The 24,222-nt window shown below is 42.7% G+C and overlaps 1 protein-coding gene across 5 annotated transcripts in view; it reads left to right on the top strand.

Annotated features, from left to right (window-relative positions):
* The window catches only part of TRIM66 (tripartite motif containing 66), a 77,703-nt gene that overhangs the window by 46,313 nt on the left and 7,168 nt on the right, over nt 1–24,222 (top strand). For all 5 annotated transcript variants that reach the window (XM_038406599.2, XM_038406598.2, XM_043515677.1 and 2 more), the window contains 6 exons: nt 98–259; nt 12,048–12,320; nt 12,539–12,764; nt 20,313–20,373; nt 21,788–21,962; nt 22,858–23,162. In XM_038406599.2, coding sequence (XP_038262527.1) covers nt 98–259; nt 12,048–12,320; nt 12,539–12,764; nt 20,313–20,373; nt 21,788–21,962; nt 22,858–23,162 — 1,202 coding nt within the window. The remainder of the gene's footprint in view (nt 1–97; nt 260–12,047; nt 12,321–12,538; nt 12,765–20,312; nt 20,374–21,787; nt 21,963–22,857; nt 23,163–24,222) is intronic.

Below are 24,222 nucleotides of genomic sequence, written 5' to 3'. Positions count from 1 at the left end.
GTTTTAATATTTCACATACAGTGTGCTGATGTTATCTTCCTACCATTTACTGGATCTGAGTTCCTGGAAATATTGAAATCTTATCCTTTCATCATAGGTTTGTGAGGATTCTGCTGAACTAGAAAGTGAAAAGCCAGGGCTTCCTCTTGATAGAAATGTTATTCCACCTCCGTCACAACCATTAGCTGAAGAAACCACTGTCAGCAGTCCCTCCTCAGAGAGCACCTTGCAACACCCCGCTTTGAATCCAGTGAGGAAGGTACACAAAGCTTTTCAAAATCCTTTTTAAGAGAACATGTACTTTTATAGTATTGAATGTCATGTGATACTTCTACTGGAGTTCACATCCAAGCTGAAGGATTTAAATGTCTGGCTTATGTTCTGTCAGCACAATGGCTTGCAAATAACCAGGAAATTTTCAAAGCTGGTTACAGCTGCTTCTTCTTCCCTCCCTTTATCCTAACCCTCTTTATTTACTTTATGTATTATGATGAATCTGGTATTTTGGTGTATTTGTTGCATTTTGGAAAAAATTTAAAAATTATAAATAAAAAAAGATGGTTGCAACCTAATATAGTTTGCATCCACCTCTAACTTAGTTACAAGCCATCTTACAATCATGACCTGTTAACTGTCTATGGGGGCATCAATAGCCTGGATGCGTCTAATATCGCTGTTAAAAATATAAATAAATACAGCAATGGACATGCTACAGCTATGGTGGTAGTTAAGCCGCATTCTGATAGAATCATGCTTGGCAATCAATCTTGGAAATGGTTGGATGGTTGTTGCCAATGTCATTTATAAACTGTGCTGTAGAGTGTCTTAGGCCTGGTCTATACTACAAAGTTAGGTTGACATAAGCTGCCTTGCATCAACCTAGCTATGGAAGTGTCTTCACTTAAATTTGGCTCCGACCGACGTAAGTGCCTCTACGCCGATTTAGTAGCACCTCCTCGGGGTAGAGTCATGGACGATGGAATTAGGTAAACACAATGTCAGTGTAGACACTGCGTTGCTTAAGTCAACTGTGACTGGCTTCCAGGAGCCATCCCACAGTGCCCCACACTGACAATATATATCAATACAAGCCCTCATAGGGAGGACGCAAACCGGCAACACAAGGAGCCAAGTGTGCCCACACACAAACGATTTAATAACTGCGGTGGCTATGTGCTGATGTAACTTAGGTAAACAACATTTTGTAGTGTAAACATGGCCTTAGTGACCTGAGGAAAGAAAAGGGGGAAGTAGGAAAAGGATAGATTAAAGGGACATAATTGTTTAATACATCTGCTTTAATTTTCTTTCTTGTGTATATTTAAGCAGAAAAATAGCAGTCTCTTTTACTCCTAAACATTTTATGCACATGCTAGAGCCATAATTTGGGATCCCTGACCCAAAGTGACCCCTGATCACCCAATAAAGCATATAGGCAGAGACTCTCAGGTATTTTTTAACATAAATGGTAACTCTGCAACCGTCTTGCTTCCTGAGACTTATTTAATGTATATTGAGAAGCTGTCATCTTCTCTAGAGCTGAACAGGAAACCTGTCTCTGAGGAAATGAGGCTTCCTGAAGTGCCCAATTATCTGTGAAGAGGTACAGTAGTCATGGAAAGAAGTCAGAGATGCAGGAGGAGGAGTCAAGAGCTTGGGAAGGTGACGGAAAGAACTAGGTGTAGAGCAGAAGGAAGCTCAGATGGAAAGGCAAGAAGAGAGAGGAAATGAAAGGAGGATTCTGAATATGAGAATGGAAGAAAAGAGAAGGGTACTTGTAGGAGGAGAGAGAAAGAGGAAAGAATGACCGGTGTCTAACAGACCTGACTGGTGTAAATATTTTTGTAAAGAAAGCTAAGCTCTATCAATGTCACTGGCCTACTGGTTAGCTGTGGCCGAGATTGCAGCACCCCGTACTACAAAATTTTGTTGTTGCTGTTTTTAATATATGATAATTGACCATTTTGGGAGTGATGTCATGACGTACTCAAGACCCTGCCAATTGCTAATTTAGAAGTGAATGTAAAGGGAAGAGTGTGGCAAGGATACTGTTTTTGTGGAAGCTTTCTAATAAGGAAGGCAGTTTTCCTGACGTGCTAATTCTGCTTTGAATGGGAGATTGGTTTCCACGTAAGAAAAAAGAGAGATGGACACCCTGCCGGTTTGGGTCTATTTTTGGCTGCATTTGAGTGTACGTTTCTATGTAGATCTCCATCCTGACAACATCTGTCTTGGTACAGGGAGTGTTGGACCCCTTCATCTTCCACATACAGATTCTATGAGGCCACTGTAAAATGCTAATATATATTTTATTTAACTGAGTAGAGCCCTAAAACATAACAGATGGATAGAATGGCAGGAGGCAAATATGAACATTCTTCTAATAAAAGAAAAACTGTTCTCCTTTTTAAGTAATAATTGGTGTTAGACATTTAAATGGTGCTTCCCAATTCTGCTCAAGTTCATTATACCAGTACACCCCTCTTCACACACTGCTTTCCTAATGGAGCTAGGATGTAACACTAACTCAGAATAAACTGATTAGTGATAAGTTAGGCAGGATCTGTTAACAGAGAATTAAAAATTTCCACTGCAGCGACTTGTAGCCCAAAGTTGTTTTTTTGTTTTGTGTTGGTTTTTTTGCGAGGCTTGATTGCTCATGTGATTAGACACCTGTGTTTTAATTTCACAGCATATTTATGGTGTGCATCTGAGGCTATTGACTAATAACTAGCCTGTGTGTCAATATATGGGATCATATCTGTTTGGGCATGAAGCTATACAAAACTGATGCTAATAATATTTTGGGATAACCACATTATTTGCAGGTGGCAAAACCTCAAGTAAGTCATGCAGGTCATTCCAAATAAGAGCTAGTAAAGCCATTATACCATGCCCCATCACCGGATATTCTTTACATAAAGCAGGTGTTGCTAGCCATGGTATGTCATGAATGTTGGCATTTAAGCCATCACTTTCCCAAAGTTCAGGAGTGTTCCTGTTTGGGCCCCTCTGTACTTTATGTACTTGTTCAATGTGGTCTAGTGCCTGTGTGTGTGTGTGTGTGTATATATATATATATATATATATATATATATATATATATATATACAGTAACTTCAAATGTCTGCTTGCTCTCTCATCTTCCTTTGCCTTTCTGTTTTTTTAAAACATGTCTGGGAGTATTTACATTTCTGTCAGCTATGCTGCCTTTCCATGTCTGCCTCTGACTAGCCTTTATTTTTGCAGACTAGCTAGCTAGTGGATGTATTCATGTTCAGACAGTTGTGTGTTTTGTGTAAATCTTCATTATTCCATGTAATATAAATGTTGGGTTTGTGCAGCTCCCTTTAGGAATACAGCACTGAGCATGGAAATCCTTTTTTTAGCCACAAATCGGACAGAAGGTTCTCCACACTGCCCTGTCAATATACTCCACTTCTGATCTGGAGGGAGCCAGCTTTTTGGGTGAAAGGATAGTTTTGTCTCCAGACCTGTTCAATTCATGGCCTCTCTATTGAGAGGGCCAACAAGGCAGTGAATTAAATGCAGGTTGATTTAGTGATTTTTGTAATAATGACTTTTGTCTGTTGGGAACTAGACTGAGCCAGCAAACTCATTATACATTAGCCATTAACAGCTGTCTGATGGAGGTAACTTTCAGTCACTACCAACATGGGCTACTTCTAACTAGGGATCTAGAGGTGAAGGTTACCAGCCACCTGAATCATTTGGTCCTCCTGTTGTTTTTGCAGGGTACATTGGTGAGTTACTTATTTGCAAACAGGGCTGGGGAGGGCAGTCTATTTGAGAACAGATGCAAATTCTGTAAGATTTTTTGATGCAACTGTGATTTTGGGGATGATAAACTGCACATGACATTTCCTTGGCTTGAATGTGTTTCATTTTCCTTCATGATTGTGATCAGTTAGAGGTTTAACTTTAAAGCAGATAAAATGCAGAATTAGGAAGAAGTGCCATTGTTATTGTACAGATGCACCATGTGCATCTTTTAATAAGAAGCTCAGATACCATGGTGATAGGCACTGTCATGTTCACAGTTCTTCCCTTTGTGAGTGTGTAACCAGTGGTGAGTATAATAACTAGACAGCCTTCCTCAAACCAAAGTATTCTTTATTCTCACAGTAGGAACAAAGCATAATTTGGATTTTAAAACAAATAGTCTATGTGCATGTATATCCTACTTGAGGCTTACTGCCTCCTCATGGTGACCTGGACAGGCCTACCCTCTTCAGACCTTCTCAGCGCATGGTTGTGTCAGTCTGGCTTCTGTATCCCAAACGACTCCTGGCCTCCCCTAGCCCTGAGAGTCTCTTCTTAAACTGTTATAGTCCTTTTGATCTTCTTGTGTTCCATAATCTTTTCCTGTCACACGCTGTCTCTTACCAACCCATAAGTGTTTCCTGAGGATTGGCTTATCTTGAGCCATTGTTTCACTTTCTGCTTATTTTTCCTTACAGCAGTACAGTACCCTATTAAACAAAACCAATATATTCGCACAGTAAACGTCTCAATAACCCACTCAACATACAGTATTCATTATTACAGAGCAGCTCCACATCTGTCACAGGCACCATAGAAATACCTAAATTAGTTAGGTAGATCCCATCAAATGCTTCTCATCAGAGTGATGCTCCCAAATGCTTCACATTTTCTTTTACTCCCATATCAGGTAGTCTTTCATAGATTCTAAGGCCAGAAGGGACCACTGCAATCACCCATTCTGACTTCCTGTATATCATAGGCCGGAGAAGTTTTCCAAAATAATCGCTGATTAACATCCAGTCTTGATTTAAAAATTGCCAGTAATGGAGAATTCACCACCATCCTTGGTAAATTGTTCTAGTGGTTAACTACCCTCATTGTTAAAAATTTACTCCTTATTTCCAGCCTGACTTTGTCTAGCTTCAACTTCCAAACATAGTATCTTATACCTTTGTCTTGGAAGTTCTGATAGGACTGCACCTTGGTAGTTCAAGATGGAACTTCTTTACCTCTTCTGAGATGTAATGCACATGAATGCCTCTAATTCTGTCATGTTAATATTACGATTCAGTGAGATAAAACTGGATTTTATCTGCTACAGGTGGAAGTGCTGTGCACTCTCCAACACATCACGTTTGTCCTAAGCTTTACTGGTGACCTCTATTCTGTCTACTGCTCATATGCATGTTGTGATGGGATCCCTGAGGTATAGCCTGGGAATGTGGGACCACTGTGCCCCCTTAACTCTCTACCCTGGGTTCTCTCTCACAATGCTTTGTTAGTGACAAGCAGCAAACCCCTTCGGATGCTGTTATCACTCAATACAACTGCCTGTGGAGCCCCACACCCAGCTAGATTGCATGAATGCTCCCAGAGTCACTCATGAGTCACACAGAGAAAGGCACCAGCCGAATCCCCCGAGCTCCCAGCACTGTACCTCAGGAAGAGCAGTGCAAATTTATTAATTGGTTCACCACTTCATCAGTGGAAAGTGGATATACACCAGCCTTTGCAAACCTGAGCAGATTTACCACACACTTTAGGCAAACTCACTGGTAAAGATAAACAGTAAAAGAAGTTTATTGACTTACAAAAGATATATTTTAAGTGATTATAAGTGCTAGGCAAAAAGTCAGACTTAGTTACCAAAATAAAATAAAATATATAAGAACACAGTCTAAACCAGAGGTGGGCAAACTATGGCCCGCGGGCCACATCAAGCCCACAGGACCACCCTGCCTGGCCCCTTAGCTCCTGGCCAGGGAGGCTAGCCCCTGGTCCCTCCCCTGCTGTTCCCCCTCCAGGTGGTGGGGCTGCGAGCTCCAGCTGCTCTGAGCAGCATGGTAAGGGGGTGGATATGGGGCAGGGGATCCTGGGAGGCAGTCGGGGACAGGGAGCAGGGGGGGTTGGATAGAGGGTGGGGTCCCGGGGGGGCGGTTGGGGCAGGGATGTGGATGGGGTTGGGGCTGTGAGGGGGCAGGGGATTCCTGGGGGCAGTGAGGGAACAGGGAGCAGGGGGAGGTTGGATGGGGCAGAAGTTCTGTGGGGGATCAGGGGACGGGGAACAGGGGGAGTTGGATAGGCGCGGGAGTCACAGGGGGCCTGTCAGAGGGCAGGGGTGTGGATAGGGATCGGGGCAGTCAGGGGACAGGGAGCAGGAGGGGTTAGATGGGGGTAGGGTCCCGTGGGTGGCGGTTAGGGAACAAGGAGCACGGGGGGTTGGATGGGTCAGGGGTTCTGAGGGGGGCAGTCAGTCAGGGGAAAGTGGGAGGGAGCAGATAGGGGGCGGGGGCCAGGCTGTTTGGGGAGGCACAGCCTTGCCTACCCGGCCCTCCATACAGTTTCACAACCCTGATGTGGCCCTCAGGTCTAAACTCTCAATCCTATTAGATTGAGCCACATCTAGATTAAGCAGTTTTTCTCACCCCACTGGATATTGCAATTCATAGTATACAGGTTTCACCCTTGAAACCTGGGCCAGTCCCCTCTTTTGGAGTCTTCAGTCTTCTGAGTGTCTTTGTTGCTTGCAGTGTAGGTGCGGGTATGAGAAAGGTCAAGCATGGGGCCCCTGTGTTGTGTTTTATACCCCTAGTCCATATGCTTGGAGAACACAAGTCCAGGCATGTCTGGGGGCATTGCTGAGTCCCCAGGCAAGGTTGAACAATTCCCCTGGTGTGGCCTTTTGCAGGTGATGCATTGAATTGTGGCTCCCTTGCTGGACAGTGGCTGTTGATGGGTTGTTTGACACCTGCTTGAGCACTGGTTACTTTCCTTGGCATTGTCTCTGGAGGTGCTAGTATCTGGGTGCTTCCCAAATCCACAGGATATTTTAGAGACAACCATACAGCACATTCTCATAACTTCATATGCATTGATGATATACATATTTAGATGGAAAAATGGCTTTCAGCAGATCATAACCTTTCCCATGATACCTCACATGGCATGCTTTATATGCAATATCACAGTTACCTGAAAATGAGGAATAGGGGGGTTACAGGGTGCTCCCCCAAGGCATAGAATATCAAACATGTCTAATGGTGCTTTTTCCTACCATGGTATTTGAGCGTTTATGAAGAATACGTTTTGGAGGGTAAGGGCGTATCTTGCTTTATTTTAGTACAGCACTGAGAATGCTGTCAGTACCCAGGAATGAATAATTGTAATATTTTCCTGCTAGTTTCCAAGATACTTCAGTGTGTTGGATGAACAATTGAGCTGTTCACAGTACAAACATGTTCATGCTTAATTCAATTAGCTATACTTTATAGAATGGTAATTTAACAAAACCCATCACTTTGACCTGGAAAATAGGTTAAATAAAACGTGACCACACCTGCTCTATGGAATCTTTCTTCCTCCACTTTAAACAAGGTTCAGTTTGTTAGGATAGAAAAATTTGGATTTTTTTCTCATAGGAGGTAAAGGAGATCCTTTGGATTATACCCTATAATTGTGAAATACGAATAGGAAGCATGTATATAGACTGTTTTATCAGTGCTACTGTGAGTGGCAAATTAAACAACTGGATTGGAGCAGTACATTTGTTTAACCTCACTAGCATAATGAGCTGCCATGGGGATTGCTCCACTTAATAGCAGTCGTTCATTACTCTGCAACCATTTGCTCTGTTATTTCTCTTATAGCAAAGAGAATTGGCAGTTCAAAGTTTTAGCCTTCTTTATAAATCACACTTAATGTCAACAGCCTTGAGACTTTGCCAAAACTATCCTAACAAATCCTAATCCCAGTCTTTCAAGGTAAGTATTTTCATCTCAGAATTCTTCTGTGTTAGTGCTGCATGTTTGTGTAGGACCTTCTTAGAATGCTACTGTGATCAAAGAAATATTTAAATAATGTATTATTTTCCTTTTCTTCATGGTTATTTTGCATATTATTTATTCTTACCTTAAACTACCATAGGTATGAAATTTTTGGCAGAAAGCATATTTGGATAATTGAAATTTGGATACAGCCATTATGTCACAAAGGTCATCAGACCAAATTTCATTATTAGATAACCCGAATTCCATTTGTAATGACACAGATTTATTTGTGTCTGCCAAGCTGTGAATTAAAATGTTAAACTCTAAAGATTTTCCTACACCTGAAACCACCATCTACCCAGGAGGATAGTTAATGCTTGGTGTTATTCAAAGGGTGCAATGTAAAAGCAATAGTGCTTTCATAAAACAAAGGTCTGTTCTTTGAAGCCATCACATTTTCAAACCCTAGCTGAGCTGCCAAGGGAAATGAGAGATTTTTTGCTAATGGCAAAAGAAATGATTATTTTAGGGAGTGAATTAATAGGATATTAATGAGCCTTGTTCCCAGTGCATTGTTCGCTTCACACTTGACAGCAACTCCATGGATCAAAATGGAATGTGTCTGTTCTTTACTGTGAGTTTTAATATTTTGTACTGAAAGATCATAATGTTTCCTCATCATTAAAATAACCACAAAAATTAACTTCTGCCACCAGGGAGAGACAGATGGCAGTTTGATGGCCTCATTATTCGTTTTCCTTTTTAGCAAGAGTAATGTTTTATACTGGCTTATACAATGTAAAAAATGTCCTCACAAAACCTGCTGTAGCTGGCAGAGTATATAACTGTTGAATTTCAGCTCTCTAGAAATGTTCATTGTAAATATTTTAGACCTTCATCTTGCAAAGACCTATGCATATTTCTAACTATATGCACTGTGAGTAGTCCAATTGTCTTCAGCATGACAACTCACAGGATTCAGAGTAGCAGCCGTGTTAGTCTGTATCTGCAAAAAGAACAGGAGTACTTGTGGCACCTTAGAGACTAACAAATTTATTAGCGCATAAGCTTTCATGAGCTATAGCCCACTTCACCGGATTCATAGAATGGAACATATAGTAAGAAGATATATACGTACAGAGAAGGTGGAAGTTGCCATACAAACTGTAAGAGGCTAATTAATTAAGATGAGCTCTTATCAGCAGGAGAAAAAAACTTTTGTAGTGATAATCAAGATGGCCCATTTAAACAGTTCACAAGAAGGTGTGAGGATACTTAACATGGGGAAATAGATTCAATATGTGTAATGGCCCAGCCACTCCCAGTCTCTGTTCAAACTCAAGTTAATGGTATCTATGTTACGCCAAATGGTTTTTGAATGTTATGATTCCTGATGTCAGATTTGTGTCCATTTATTCTTTTGCGTAGAGACTGTCCGGTTTGGCTAATGTACACGGCAGAGGGGCATTGCTGGCACATGATGGCATATATCACATTGGTAGATGTGCAGGTGATTGAGCCCCTGATGGCATGGCTAATGTGATTAGGTCCTATGATGATGTCTCTTGAATAAATATGTGGACAGAGTTGGCATCGGGCTTTGTTGCAAGGATAGGTTCCTGGGTTAGTGGTTTTTTTGTGTGGTTGCTGGAGAGTATTTGCTTCAGGTTGGGGGGCTGTCTGTAAGCAAGGACTGGTCTGTCTCCCAAGTTCTGTGAGAGTGAGGGATCATTTTTCAGGCTAGGTTGTAGATCTTTGATGATGCACTGGAGAGGTTTTAGTTGGGGGTTGAAGGTGACAGCTAGTGGCGTTCTGTTATTTTCTTTGTTGGGCTTGTCCTGTAGAAGTAGCGACTTCTGGGTACTCTTCCGGCTCTGTCAATCTGTTTTTTCACTTCAGCAGGTGGGTATTGTAGTTGTAAGAATGCTTGATAGAGATCTTGTAGGTGTTTGTTTCTGTCTGAGGGATTGGAGCAAATGCGGTTATATGAAATCCTGGCATCATTGAAGTTAATGGCAAAACTCCCATTGACTTCAGTGGGGCAACCATTTCACTCACAGCATGCATGGGTCTTTGCAGAGTGAGGCCTTAGTGTGTAACAGATGATGACAATGTTGTAATGTTCACGAGGAAAGATGTATATATTGGTTACAGCAGGAGACAAAAAGTGAGGACATCTGGGTTCTACTCCCAACTCCACTACTAGCTTGCTTAGGGGGGGTATGAAAAAAAATTGATTTCAGCCACGATTGCTTTCCCTCAATCCTGGAGTAGCTTTGATATGGTCCTGAGGGCTGGTTTAAGTGGAGGGTGTTACAACAGCCCAGATAGCTGAGATGCAGGGAAAACCCAGCCACTTTCCCTTTTCCCAAGCCACATTCTCTGCACTAGCCACAAGGAGGGATGGTTGCACAGAGGCTGATCTAGTGACACTATCTCACCTGTTTTCCCCTTCAGGGAAATCTTGCTGTGGCTGGTTAAGCTGTAGTGGACTTTTGTGCTGACAGAGTGACATAAACTTACCCTAATGCTGGGGAAGATAAGGTCCCTTCTATCTTAAATGCAGTCATCTTATCTTGTTTAATAGGAGCTTGATCCTGCAGTCCTATTCAGGCAAAACTCCCATGGTAGGATCAGTTCCAGGGTGGTTAAAAGAAAATTAAACTGCATGCGCAGGTGAAAATAAGTCATAGGGCTGGATTCTGGTCTCAGCATGTACCTGGGCTGCATTGTAAGACTTTCAAATACCTCTTCTGACTTTATTGGAGTTAGCCAGATGTGACAGGGCCCCATCCCCACCCCACTCCTGTCTTTTGCTTAGCATACACAGGCTTGGAGACCTCCAGTTGTTAAATATCCCAGCAGTTTGTTTACATTTGCCTTACTTTCTCACCACCTTACCGATCCATACACCATCTCTGCTGAAGGATCTCTGGTAGAGATCCCTTCTACCTCTGCCAGCCTGTGTCTTTCTCCCCTGCATGGCCTTCCTGTGCCGCCTTATACCTCCTGTGTTAGTGGACCAATTTGCTCATTAGTCCTCCCCCCAGCCCATTCTAAGCGACTGATTAGGCCCCAGCAGGTCCACCTGAAGGATTGGTGTTTAAGTGACCAGAGTGCTTGCTCAGCTGTTGATTCCCAGTACTGTGCCAGACTAGAATTTACACAAATATTACAGAGAGCAGAATCTGGACAAATATTACAGAGAGCAGAATCTGGACAACTGTCTTTTAATGCTACTTCATTATTGCCCTGTTGACTTGGAACAAGTTATCAGAATGGACTAATAATAGTTAATAAATACAAAAAGCAAATGGCTGTATCTTTGTCATTCTGTATAACAAGTAAAACTTATGATATTGCAGTTAAATTAAAAGGATTTATTCAGTGAATTCTCCGGCATAATGAATATCACTGAACTGTGAGAAACTAAATGTGGAAGCATCTTCAAAGAATGCAGATCTGCTTACTTCTTAAGACTACTTACATTCATTTGATAGGGACTATAGAAGAGTCAGGATTTCAATCATGTCACACATACAGTGCTGTAAAACAGCTTAAAGAAGTCACACAGATGATTGGATTTGCTTTGGTTTGCATATCCTTATTTCTGTGTTTGACAGTGAAATGCCCCAAGAAAGCATGAAACACTAGCAGATACATTTCATTAAAATTATTCTTGCAGAGACCTTGCTTGGATGGGTAGTTTTTTCCCCCCTTTCTTTGATAACTAGACTGGTGCATCCTTTCTTCAACAGTCTCTGATATTTGTAACGTGTATTTTTCCCATTTACAGTTTGATGTTATAAAGGGCAGGTACTTTAAGCTCAATTGGCCAAACTCATCCTTTGGTGTAATGTGCTCTGTATCCCTGAGGTATTAAAGTTGCACTCACTTATATTAGGTCCATTTCTTACATCGTCTTTAGTATAATTTCATTGAAATCACCAGTTACATCAGGGATGGATTTGGTCCAATATTTCATGTGCTTAGATTTCTCATTCATTATAAGGAGTAAGAAATCAGGACCCATTATAGTGATAAAAGAGAGAGAGTCTGGTAGCTTGCGGGGAAGAGCTTCAGGAATCTACTTTTCCAGATTTTGGCTTTAATCATGGAAATTATAAAACCTTTTGGTAAATGACATAGATACTTTCAAAGCCCTTATGACATGGCTGCTTCATTAGGCATTATGAGATGCAGCATCTCATGCTCTCTAGGAATAACGGTAGCATTTTACCGTTTTAAAAGCTGATTAACATATTTGTTTTTCAGCATTCGGCTTCACGGAACATTGTGGGCTTTTCAAACCCTTTAGAAATGGAACAGTCTTCTACAAGGTTATCTAGGTCGGTTGATCCACAGATGCAAGGTGTATCTACTATACCGCTCAACCAATCCCAGAACATGCTTCATGCCTCTGATGTTCAGCCAGAATCTGTGCCTAGCTACAGTTTGGCATTAGACAGAGCTACAAATGACCTGAACCCTTGGACTACTGATAACCTAGCAACAGATGATGTGCTCCTGGGAAACACTAAGTGCAAGGTAAGAATTGCTAACACATCTGGCTACCTTATAGCTAAGGAATGCACTTTAATTGATCACGCTTGTTGTTGTCATAATCAGTAGGTTGAAGGTTGTTTGAAAAAAGAAATCCTGCTTCTCTAATGATATTTGAAGACTTGTTAGAATTATTTTCTTGGAATGGAAATTTAAAAAAGTAAACATTAAATTTTCAATTACTCTTTTTTTTTCCTCTCAAGCTGGAAAATGAAGATTTTAGTACCATGAATGACCCTCTTGAATATGACTCAGCCACTGCTGGACCGAATACCATTAATGAATTAGCTCTTCCTATGCAAAAAATGCTAGAAGAGCCTATTAATCTTTCAGTCAAGAAATCGCAACAGTGTGCCTCTCCTTCTGCACCCATCAGCAGTACTGCCTGCCTGCAGTTGACCAGTGTAAAACAACTTAGAAATGAAGAAGGTACCAGGTTTTTCTTTATCGTCTGTTTTGTTTTGTTTTTAAACTGCTGTTGCCCGTTTTTATTCCGAGTGGCTAGTCAAAGTTTGGGGCTCAGAGGGTGTTCCAGTTGGGAGTAGAAATTGGTGGTAGACAGGTATTACTTTAATTCAGTCTTGTTTATTTACGAGGAATGTACAAAGTCCTGTTTCTCTGAATGCAGGAGCCAAGAACAAAATAGAGCAGTTTCTTAGCTTACCAGCCCCCCAAGTCTCTTTAGCCAACACTCGACCCAAAAAGTGCGCGCTCTCGCTTTTTCCAGGGTCACAGGATCCTGCTTGTTTTTCTCTTCTCTTTTCCTCTGCCTCAGGCTTGTCTGTAACCCCAATCTCTATATATGTTCTCTCTTACTCCCACGTACCCCTGCCCAAAAAAAACAAACATGCCCCAAAGCTCCTGGACAGGTTCACACATACTTATGTCATAGGTGGGGCTTATGTTTCCAGTTATGTTAATTGAAGCATGAGTTCACAAGTATCAACCTCAACAAGGATTTAAACCCAACTCATGACAAAATCTCATGCAGCTCAACACTGCCATGCTTGCAGGTCTTCCAGTACAGTGTGGTCATTTCTGTACCTAACTAAATGTAATTCATCTTATTGTATTGCATACTACTCCAGCATTGTTTAAAACATCATCAAGTACCTAACACAATGGAAAGGAATTTTTAGTCTCATTTGTAGAGGAAAAACATGGAATCTCATCTCTCAAATTGTTAGCTAGCACATCACTGAATCAGAAAGGGCTGAAAGCTTGCAAGTGGTGTGCTCAAGAGGATTAGTTCTCTTAGAAGATCTCCTGTTAATGAGACTTGAAGGGATCACTAGTGAAGAACTGATTTGAATAGTCCAAATTCTCCCTTTTTAAAAAATTATTTCTGAAATGTAAGGTGACTACCGCTAAGTGCTACACTGAGGTAGCACAGCAAATATTGATTAAGTTAGCATATTGCACAATGTGGGTTTTTTTCTTGGCTCATTGTACTGCAGAACATTCCCTTCAGTCAAGGACTACGTCTCTATTCTTAATGGAGAATGAAATTTTGCCTAACTGCCTTCACAGGCAAATTGCCAACATTGTAAGGGCTCAATGCTGCAAACTTTAAAGTCAATGAGGATTGCAGGATCAAGCTATTATTCTGTGACTTATACCAACATTTGGCTGTTTTTCTCTATAATGGCTAAATTAATATTACTATCTGAGCAGTGTAGTTATACTCAGAAGCTTATAATTGATACACAGAAGGCTCCACCATAGTGAAACGAGAGAACTCATTAGTCTTGCATGTATTGAGCCAGGTGCTGGCAGTTATGCCGCAACACAAGTGTAGTGAGGATCTGCAGCACTCCAGAAGGAGCACTGGAGAGACTGTGTGTCAGGCAGCTACAATCTGAGGGTACATCTACAGTATGAAATTATTTCAAAATTATTCTATTTGAATTTTCGGAAGCGATTTTATACATTCAGTCTTGTGTGTTGCCACTAAAGCGCGTGAATTCTGTGGAGTGCGTCCACAGTACCGAGGCTAGCATCGAATGTTGGAGCAGTGCACTGTGGGTAGCTATCCCACAGTTCCCGCCGCCCATTGGAATTCTGGGTTAAGCTCCCAGTGCATGATGAGGCAAAAACATTCTTGTGAGTGTTTCTGGGTGTGTGTCATCAGTTGCTCCACCCACTGTGAAAACTACGGCAGACAATCGTTTCGCACCTTTTTGGCGTGCAGATGCCATACTGCTTTCAGCAGACAATGCAGTATGGTGCACCGCTTCTCTCCTGGTACTATGAATCCACCTCGCATTTCCTCTCCTCTTTCTATGTAATTTCTATAAGTATCTACTTTCTCTTCCTCATCGACCACTTCCACTGCCAACTCTGCTCGGCCATTGTGAACTGAGCAGCATGCTTCCGCTGCCAACTCTGCTCTCCCGCTCTTGCTGCACTACCGAGTTTCTCCATGTTGTCTGTCCTGGGCTTCCGCCTCCATGAAAGCTACAAAAGACAACCATTTCTTGCCTTTTTCTGCTATCGTGAACCGAACAGCACCTCTTCCGCTGCCACTCTGCTCTCCTACGTTTTGCGCCCTTTTTCCAGGATTACCCATGCTGGCATCATAGCGTGGCAAGCATGGAGCCCACTCAGATCTCCGCTGCAGTTTTGACCATTGTAAATACCTCACGCATTATCCAGCAGTGTGTGCAGTGCCTGCAAAACCGGGCGAGGAAGCAACGACAGCGTGATTACGATAGTGATGAGGACATGGACACAGATGTTCCTAGAAGCATAGCATGTGGCGATTGGGAGATCATGGTGGCGTTGGGCCAAGTTCATGGAACGCTGATTCTGGGCCCGGGCACAGATTGGTGGGACCACATAGTATTGCAGGTATGGGATGATTTGCAGTGGCTGCAAAACTTTTGTATGTGTAGGGCCACTTTCATGGAACTTTGTGACTTGCTGTCCCCTACCCTGAAGCGCAAAGACACCAAAATGAGAGCAGCCCTCACAGTTGAGAAGCCATAGCCCTGTGGAAGCTTGCAACACCCGACAGCTACCGGTCAGTCGGGAATCAGTTTGGAGTGGGCAAATCTACTGTGAGAGCTGCTGTGCTGCAAGCCAGCACAATCATTGACCAGCTGCTATCAAGGGTAGTGATTTTGGGAAATGTGCAGACCACTGTGGATGGCTTTAATGCACTGGAGTTCCCTAACTGCGGCGGGATGATAGACGGAATGCATATCCCTATCTTGGCCTTGGCACACTGGGGCGGCCAGTACATAAACCGCAAGGGGTACTTTTCCATGGTGCCGCAAGCACTGGTGGATCACAAGGGATGTTTCACCAACATCAACATTATGCACGGGAAAGGTGCATGACGCTCGCATCTTCAGGAACTGTGATCTGTTTGAACAGCTGCAGGAAGGGACTTACTTCCCAGACCAGAAAATTACTGTTGCGGATGTTGAAATGTCTATAGCTATTCTCGGGGACCCAGCCTACCCTTTAATGCCATGGCTCATGAAGCCGTACACAGGCACCCTGGACAGTAGTAAGGAGCAGTTCAACTATAGGCTGAGCAAGTGCAGAATGGTGGTAGAATGTGCTTTTGGATGTTTGAAAGCGCGCTGGTGCAGTTTACTGACTCGGTTAGATCTCAGCACAACCAATATTCCAATTGTAATTGCTGCTTGTTGTGTGCTCCACAATATCTGTGAGCGTAAGGGGGAGACGTTTATGGCGGGGTAGGAGGTTGAGGCAACTTGCCTGGCGGCCAATTTTTCACAGCCAGACAACAGGGCAATTAGAAGAGCACAGCAGGGCGTGCTGCGCATCAGAGAAGCTTTGAAAGCCAGTTTCATGACTGGCCAGGGTACGGTGTGACAGTTGTGTGTGTTTCTTTTGAAGTTATCCCCCACATATATATGAAAGGAAATAAAGTCACAATTGTTTAAAAACCGTTTTTTTTAATTTGTTGCACAACACATTGAGAGAAATCAGAAGGTAGACCTGGGGGAGAGGGGTATTGGGGGAGGGGGGTGGAGTAGGAGGGAAGGACAAGTCCAGAAATCAAATCAAAATTTCGGATATGCCAGCTTTCTGCTGCTTGTGCAGTCCTCTGGGGTTGAGTGTGTGGGTCCCAGTAGCCTCCCCATCCCCATGTTCTTGGGCGTCTGGGTGGGGAGGCTGTGGAGCTTGGAGAGGAGGAAGGGCGGTTATACAGGGGCTGCAGCAGCAGTCTGTGGTCTTGCTGCCTTTCCCGCATTAGATCCACCACACAGCGGAGCATGTTAGTTTTTTCCCCCATGAGCTTGACCATGGCATCCTGCCTGCTCTCATCGCGTGCATCCCTCCTCTCTTTGTGTTCATTTAATGCTTTATGGGACTCTGCAATTGTTTGCCTCCATGCATTCAGCTGGTCCCTATCAGTGTGGGAGGACTGCATGAGCTTGGCGAATATGTCCTCCCGAGTTCGTTTTTTTCCCTCTTCTAATCTGGACCAGCCTCTGGGACGGAGTAGATAGAGGCCGCGTTGAAACATTTGCACCTGCGGGAGGAGAAAAAGGGAGGGTGGTATTTGAAAAGATACATTTTAGAGAACAAAGGGGATGCTTTCTCGGTGAAACAGACAATTCATAGTACACAGCACATGTTCTTTCTGTACAAGGTCGTATTTTGCCTCTTATACTGAAGTGCCTGCCACTTTGGTGTGAGTAAGCCATCACATGCGGTCAGGCATCAGAATTCAGCTTGCAGGCAGCCATGGTAAGCCCTAGGGGCACTCGGCGTTCTGCTTCTTCCACATTCATTTCACTGCTTTCAAACTGCCTGGCCCCTTTCCCATAGCAAGCAATGCCTCATGGGTTTGCCATATAAAAGGAGGGCCTGCAGGCTCTCTGGGATGATCGCTTCACACAACACCCCGCCCCCCGCACCATGTGGCTCTGATAAGGCTCTGAGCAGGGATGAGCCCTTTAAACTAAACGCGAACAGCCCAGTGTGGCTGGGTTTCCCCCCCGCCACGTGGCTCCGATCAGGCTCTCACTCACCAAAAGTGCCTTCTCCAGGATCATGGTCCGGGAGCCCACATTGGGAGTAGGGGGAGGCTATTGGGTCCAGCGTTAAGAATAGTTCCTGGCTAGGGAGGAAAATGGATTCCCCACTCGCCGCCCGTGCACTGTCTTCCTCCTCCTCTTCGTCCTCCAACAACTCATCCTCCTCGCTTGGTGCAACTGCCCCCTTGCAGGTGTCCACGGATAGCGGTGGGGTAGTGGTGGCATCACCCCCCATAATTGAATGCAGTTCATGGTAGAAGCAGCATATATGGGCCTGTGACCCAGAGCACCCATTCACCTCCCTGGCTTTTTGGTACGTTTGCCTGAGCTCCTTGATTTTTGTACGACACTGCTCTGTGTCCCTGGAGTAGCCTCTTTCCGTCATGGCCCTGGAGACTTTAGTGTACGTATTTGCAGTTCTTTTTTTGGAACATAGTTCTGTCATAACAGATTCATCTCCCCAACATGCAATGAGATCCAGTACCTCCCGTTCGGACCATGCTGGAGCTCGTCTGCAAATCTGAGACTGCGTGGTCTCTTGTGATGGTGGACTCTGCACGGTGGACTGTGCTGATGGTGACCAAACAGGAAATGAAATTCAAAAGTTCCCGGGTCTTTTACTGCCTACCTGGCGAGTGCATCGGAGTTGAGAGTGTTGTACAGAGCAGTCACAAGGGAGCATTCTGGGATAGCTCCCGGAGGCCAATAACATCGAATTGCATCCACAGTACCTGTAACCCAGAACTGTGATCTCGATTTTAGCGCTACTCCACTTGTCGAGGTGGAGTACAGAAATCGGATTAAAGAATCCTTTAAATCGAAAAAAACAGTTTGGTCATGGTGACAAAATCAGTTTTATTTCGAATTAACTTGGCTAATTCCAAAATAACCGCGTACTGTAGACTAGGCCTAAGTGCCATTGCTGCCCTTGGAGCTCTGGCCCCAATCTGCAGGGTGGTGTAAAGATCAGAGCCTTGAGCATGCCTCCTCCCTGTTCCCTTTATTCGGTCCTGCTCATCAGGAAGGAGCAGAAGCGAGCAGCCCCTGCACTTCCTGGAATGTAGCAATTGCTGCTGTGGAGGATCTTTTGCAGCTGCATAATATGGGAGACTTACGTGCTTACTGTGACATACCCAGGATACAATCCAGACAATGAGCAGTTGTCACCCCTGCCCTCTAATCTGGGGTGCCCTTTACACTGCTTTTCTGCTGTAGCCTCCAGTCTGGACTACTCATAAAATGCCTCCAGCAGCATGCAAGTCACTCCCAGCTATGTCTGCGTGTGTACTGCAGACAGCCAAACCTTGGCTCTTGCCAGCCTCGGTTATACTGCAGGGTGGCCCCAATACACTCCCAATCTTAGATTTCCTCCCAGAAATGTATGTCTTGTATTACCCAGCTCTCTCCTAGACCATACAAATTCATATAAAGTCCATATTTCTTTAATATAAATAATATGCACACACTCGAGTTGAGTGCACAACTTATCCCAAGTTGAGTTTCCAGACACTTCAATTTAAACACACTCAATTTAGATGAAACAATAAAATAAGCTTATTAACTACAAAGAAATAGATTTTGAGTACAAGTAATGAGGTATGAAAGTCAGAAAGGATTACAAGAATAAAGATAAAATGCAACTGGCGCCTAACTTAACAAACTATGTTAAATTCAAAGCAACATTTTTCTCACCACATACTCTCAACAGTCATACTGACCAAACTTCATAGGCCAGGACCCCTTCCCCCAGTTCAATGGTGCTTCCTTTGTTTCTGCTGGTGCAGTGAATCAAAGGACAGAGAAAGAGAGAGAGAGGAGGGTTGTCTTGGGGTCTGTCTCTTCTTTTTATAGTCCTGTCCTCCCTTTGAGAAGCATTTCCAGCTGGGAGCAAGGTGACAAGCAGTCTGTGCTGAAGGGAACTCCATGCTGTTTCTTTGCTAAGATGTTGATTTTTGCCCTTGCCCCCTTTCCTGCCAAAGAATGGCCACTGAGCAGGTAATGGTCTATCAGCCTTGCTGAGGCGTCACCTTGCCCTTTGTCTCTGAGGAACTGGTTTGATCACGCCCCAGATTTCTCTGGAAAACATACTTTTAGTCATGATTTCAGCTTGGTCATCACTTCATATATCATGCTCCTAACATATATTTTTGCCATGGTATTATTGATCAGCTAATTGAGTTTTCAGATGATACCTCACAAAGCATAGTTTGTACAAAGATTATTACAACAGCGTGTAGGGTATGGACACTGGTACGTTTAGTCATACCCACCCCTTCATGGCCATACAAGGGCCTCTCACAATCTGATGCAAGTGCAGTGCTCCTGCAACATTTACCTTGCACTTCTGTGTTGACTGCTTAAAACTGTGGCATTCCGATTATTTTCTCTTTAACATTGTCCTATTTAAGGAGGAAAATGGTAGGGTTCATAATGGACCCAATCTTGTTCCCATTTCAGTCAATAACGTTAGAATAGAGCCCCCTGTCCCAAATTAATCCTATGTAGTTACATTTTGTAATGAGGATTACACATGCACAGTGCCATGTGGGGAGGAGAAATATGGTGCTTGTGTGTGGGGGGGGAAGGATGTGCTGTGGGAGATTCATATTCAATTCCTGCTCCACCACAAATATCCTGTGTGATCTTGAGCAAGTCATTTAGGCCCAGATCCTCAAAGGTATTTAGGTGCCTAACTCAGTGCCTCAGTTCCCTATCTGTAAATGGGAATAATAGTGTTTCTCTACCTCACAGAGGTGTTGCGAGGACAAAGACAGTAAGGTTTTGAGAGGGGCTCAGGTACTGTGAGTGATGGCAGGGCATGTAATTACCTTAAATAGATATGAAATTATTCCAGATTGCAAATATATCACATCACATTACATGAATATTAAAGTGCGCCTCTACCTTAATCTGACTGTGATATTATAGATATTTTCTTAATTTTCTTTTTCTGTTCCAGAATCCATTAATTATGAAAAGGAAAATATTGAGATGGATGTAAAAAGTAATCAGAACATCAGGTAAAAGAATCACTTTCTGCATAGAAGTACTGGCCATGAAATTTGATGAACATAGTAAAATAGTCAGAGTGTATCTAGCTTAGTGTTATTGGCAGGTTGTTTTGAAAGGAAAACAGGTTGCCTTGTAACTAATAATTCCAGAAGACATAAAGTAGCAACCATGACTAATGTCATATATTCCAGTTGCTTGAAGGCATTTGCAAGGGCTTTTTGAAATTGCATTGGTATCTTGGGTGTGAAATGGGCCCCAGCCATACTGGGACTTGGGGGAGCACAGAGGTGGCTCCAACTGCACACACCACCCTCTCCACCTCTGCAGCTGTGTTGCACAGAGCTCTGGTATGGGTGAGAATCTGTGCCTGCATATCACTGATGAACAAAACAAGTACATCTACCAACACCTCTTGTGTTCCTAATTTCAGTGGAATGTACACTTAACACAGCAATACTAGCAGTGTGTGTAGTAGGGATCTAGCAGCTTATGGGTCAGGGAGGGGTGGGTGAATAAGATCACGTGCAAGTGAAGGCACATTATCACCTTGACAGAAAAACAAAGACACTTCCAGACGCTTTTCAAAGCTCATTTTTATTTTAGCCATCTCATTTATAATCAAGTATCAGTTAATTCTCCTTAAATACAACATTATTCTGCTACGGTTTCTTATAAAAAATACACATACACATTTTACAGCTAAAGGTCCTTACCATTTTATAGCACTTTGTTCACCTGTATAAATTAGTTGGAGGTATCAACCCAGCTCAGGGCAGACAAATTTCCATTTTAAAAAGCATTTTCATAAACTGGAAAACTACATTTTCAAAGCAATGTTGGATTTGTACATCTTCAGTGACATGCTTTATGATCATATAGAACATGTCAATATTTATAGACTATACCATTAACTACTGAAATGTCACATAATCCAAATTATATATGAAAAATACTGTATAGTCCAGAAAGATGCAACAAAACAAGGACTGCAGGACTCTAAATTATCTTGCCATTTTTGCATAATTTTGCTTCCAAAAATTGTTTTCCAAATATTTTCATTTTGAAATGATGTGGCTAGTGTGATCTTTCTTGAAGCCAGTCACACTCTGAAGAGTGTCAGTCCTAACTGGCTTTGGGCAGTTGAAGCACAAAGGCAGGAGGGCAGACATCGTAGGTATAGATTTAGGCCCCAATTCAGCAAAGTAGCTAAGCACATGATTAAATTCAAAAAGGTGAGGAGTCGTATTCCTATTTAGCAAAGCATGTCAGCGAGTGCTTAAATTCCACTGACTTCACCTTTAGAGCATGTGCTTTAATGCTTTGCCTTAAACAAACAAACAAACAAAGAGTAATATGGAAAAGATGTTGAAATTAGGAGAAGAGGACTTTGTACAATACTAATGAATTTTATCATAATTTCAGATCTTACACTAAAGAGCTGAAGATCCCCTATGTGCGATTGGAACGCCTGAAAATATGTGCATCAGAATCTGGGGAGCTTCCAGTGTTCAAACTGCAGCCCCAGAAGGATGACCAAGATGAGACTTTCCTTCTGATAATTGAATGTGGTACCCAGTCTTCAAGTATGGCTATAAAAGTGAGTTGGGTTTGCATGGTTGTTTGCTTGCTTGCTTTCTCTCTCTTCTCACACTGACTTTCCTAGGCTTCTTGTGATACTGTGAACTGCCCTGCTGATGGATTTTACTGTTCTAAGATACTCTTGATACTTTGGTGATGGGCAGCAGTATAAAACCCTAAGATTAATAGCTATTGCAGCACTTATTAGCTGTATTTTTAGAGTAACGCTACACCGTTACTTCCCTTTCAAGAATACTTCAGATAGGCTTTGACACCAAAGCAGTGGTTGTATATTGGTGCTGTAACTGGCCCCTTTGATCCATCCATCATACAGGGTGAACCACTTAAAAACAAATCTAAGACCCATCAGACCTATGCTTTAGAACTGAAGTTCAATTTAATAGTATTTTAAAAGGCACCCTCTGCCTCCTCAACATAGCTTTGGGCCTGAACTAGTTCCCATTGAAATCAGTGGAGGTTTGACGTTGACATAGATGAGAGCAACAGAACTAGTCCCTTTTTGACACACACAAGTGCATTTCCTTTAAAACTTGCATTCACCAGGGATGCTGCATGGAATTTAGTTGTCATGAAAAACAATATAGACTTGACATCTAAGCTGGAACTGGTTTTATTAATAATAATAATTAATAATATCCAGTTCTTGCGTAGTATTTTTCATCTTTAGTTTTCCAAGCACTTCACAATGGAGGTCAGTATCATTATCCCTGTTTTACAGATAGGGAAATTGAGGCCAGGAAGGGAAGTGTCTTGGCCATGGTCACTTAGCAGGCCAGTAGCAGAGACCAGAGTCCCAGTCCAGTGCTGTATCCAGCAGAGTCCACTTCAGATAGGAGTTAGGGCATCAGTTGTGAAAAAGATGATTCTGTTATTCTGGATTTCTTTCTCCCAAGGTCAATCAAGATAATCCGCCTGAAGAACCGATTCCCACATATGAAGATAGGAAGTTCCCCATCAGCCGCCCAGCAGGACAGGCACCGTCTACTTTTGTAGATATCCCTCCTGTTGATCACAAGCTTAGCAATGGGAATGATATCCCCAGCATGAAAAAATCTCTGCTTGCTCAGGAAGCCAATCTGATTGAGAATGAGGATTTCTGTGCCGTTTGTCTGAATGGAGGGGAACTGTTGTGTTGTGATCACTGCCCCAAAGTGTTCCATCTCTCATGCCATGTTCCAGCTCTGCTCAGCTTCCCAGTGTGAGTACATATAACACTTCCCTTTTTCTGCCTCTGAGTCTGCCTGAGGGGCATATATGTCAGTGTTTCAAGGGCTCTTTCACGTTTTCTTTCTGTGTTGCCTTTTTTGTTCATTTTACAAAAAGCAGAACATTTTTTCTATTCTCTCATACCAGGAGTCAGATGAATTATTAACCATATCTATGATCCCCTCCAGCAGTCAGCCAGCACTATAATGGAGAGGCAGACTTGAATTTTTATAAACATGACTGCAGTGTGTTACAGACAACTAAATCCTTAGTTTTTGTATAAAATCTGTGGTAAAGTTCAAATTATCCCCTATTGGGGTAAAAAGCAGTACAGAGACCAGGAAAATCAGTGAGTTTCATTTTGTAGACTTGCCCCCTAGTTTAATTAGGGGGAGATCGTCCCACACACACACAAAGAAGGCAGACAGGCAGCAAGGCCTTCTAAATACAGTATGTAGATGACCTCAACTTCAGACCTATGACTATTAAGATATTTGTGGAAGGCTGGGTCTTTTGTACAGAGAAGCAGTGCTTCTGCACTAGCCCCTGGGTCCTTCTCGTATCTCTCAACCTGCCAACATCTATAAACTGTAGTTCCATGATTCTGAATTTCAGCTGTAAGTCATTTACAAAAGGAAGGGTCAACGGACACCGCATTTGTGTGGAGTTCAGGTAAATTTGCCTCTAAAATGACGGAAATCCCTTGAATGGTGGGGTATTGGTTTGAGGGGTATGTAAATCCTTGCTCCTCACAAGCCAGCAAGATTTCATTTTGTTGTTGCTAGAAATAGCTAAATTGTTAAACCATTGTGTAAAGTAAAACATTTCAAAACATTGTATAAAGCAAATTTTCCCTATAACATAAACGTGCTGAGCCAGCTTCAGATTCATCCTTGTTGAAGACATTTGGTCCCTAAATGTAGCTAGTTCTTTTTCAGGGGCAGGAGGAGGCAATGTTGTTTGCCTGTCATTGTAACTTTTCTTAATGGTAGATATTTAGGCCTGCATTCTACAAAAGTTGCATCTGTCAGAGTTCCATTGAGAGCAATGGA

Source organism: Dermochelys coriacea, chromosome 6, assembly GCF_009764565.3.
Source record: "Dermochelys coriacea isolate rDerCor1 chromosome 6, rDerCor1.pri.v4, whole genome shotgun sequence".
Taxonomy (NCBI): Eukaryota; Metazoa; Chordata; order Testudines; family Dermochelyidae; genus Dermochelys; species Dermochelys coriacea.
The sequence above is the reverse complement of the archived record's forward strand: the minus strand, read 5'-3'. Positions and strand labels throughout refer to the sequence as shown.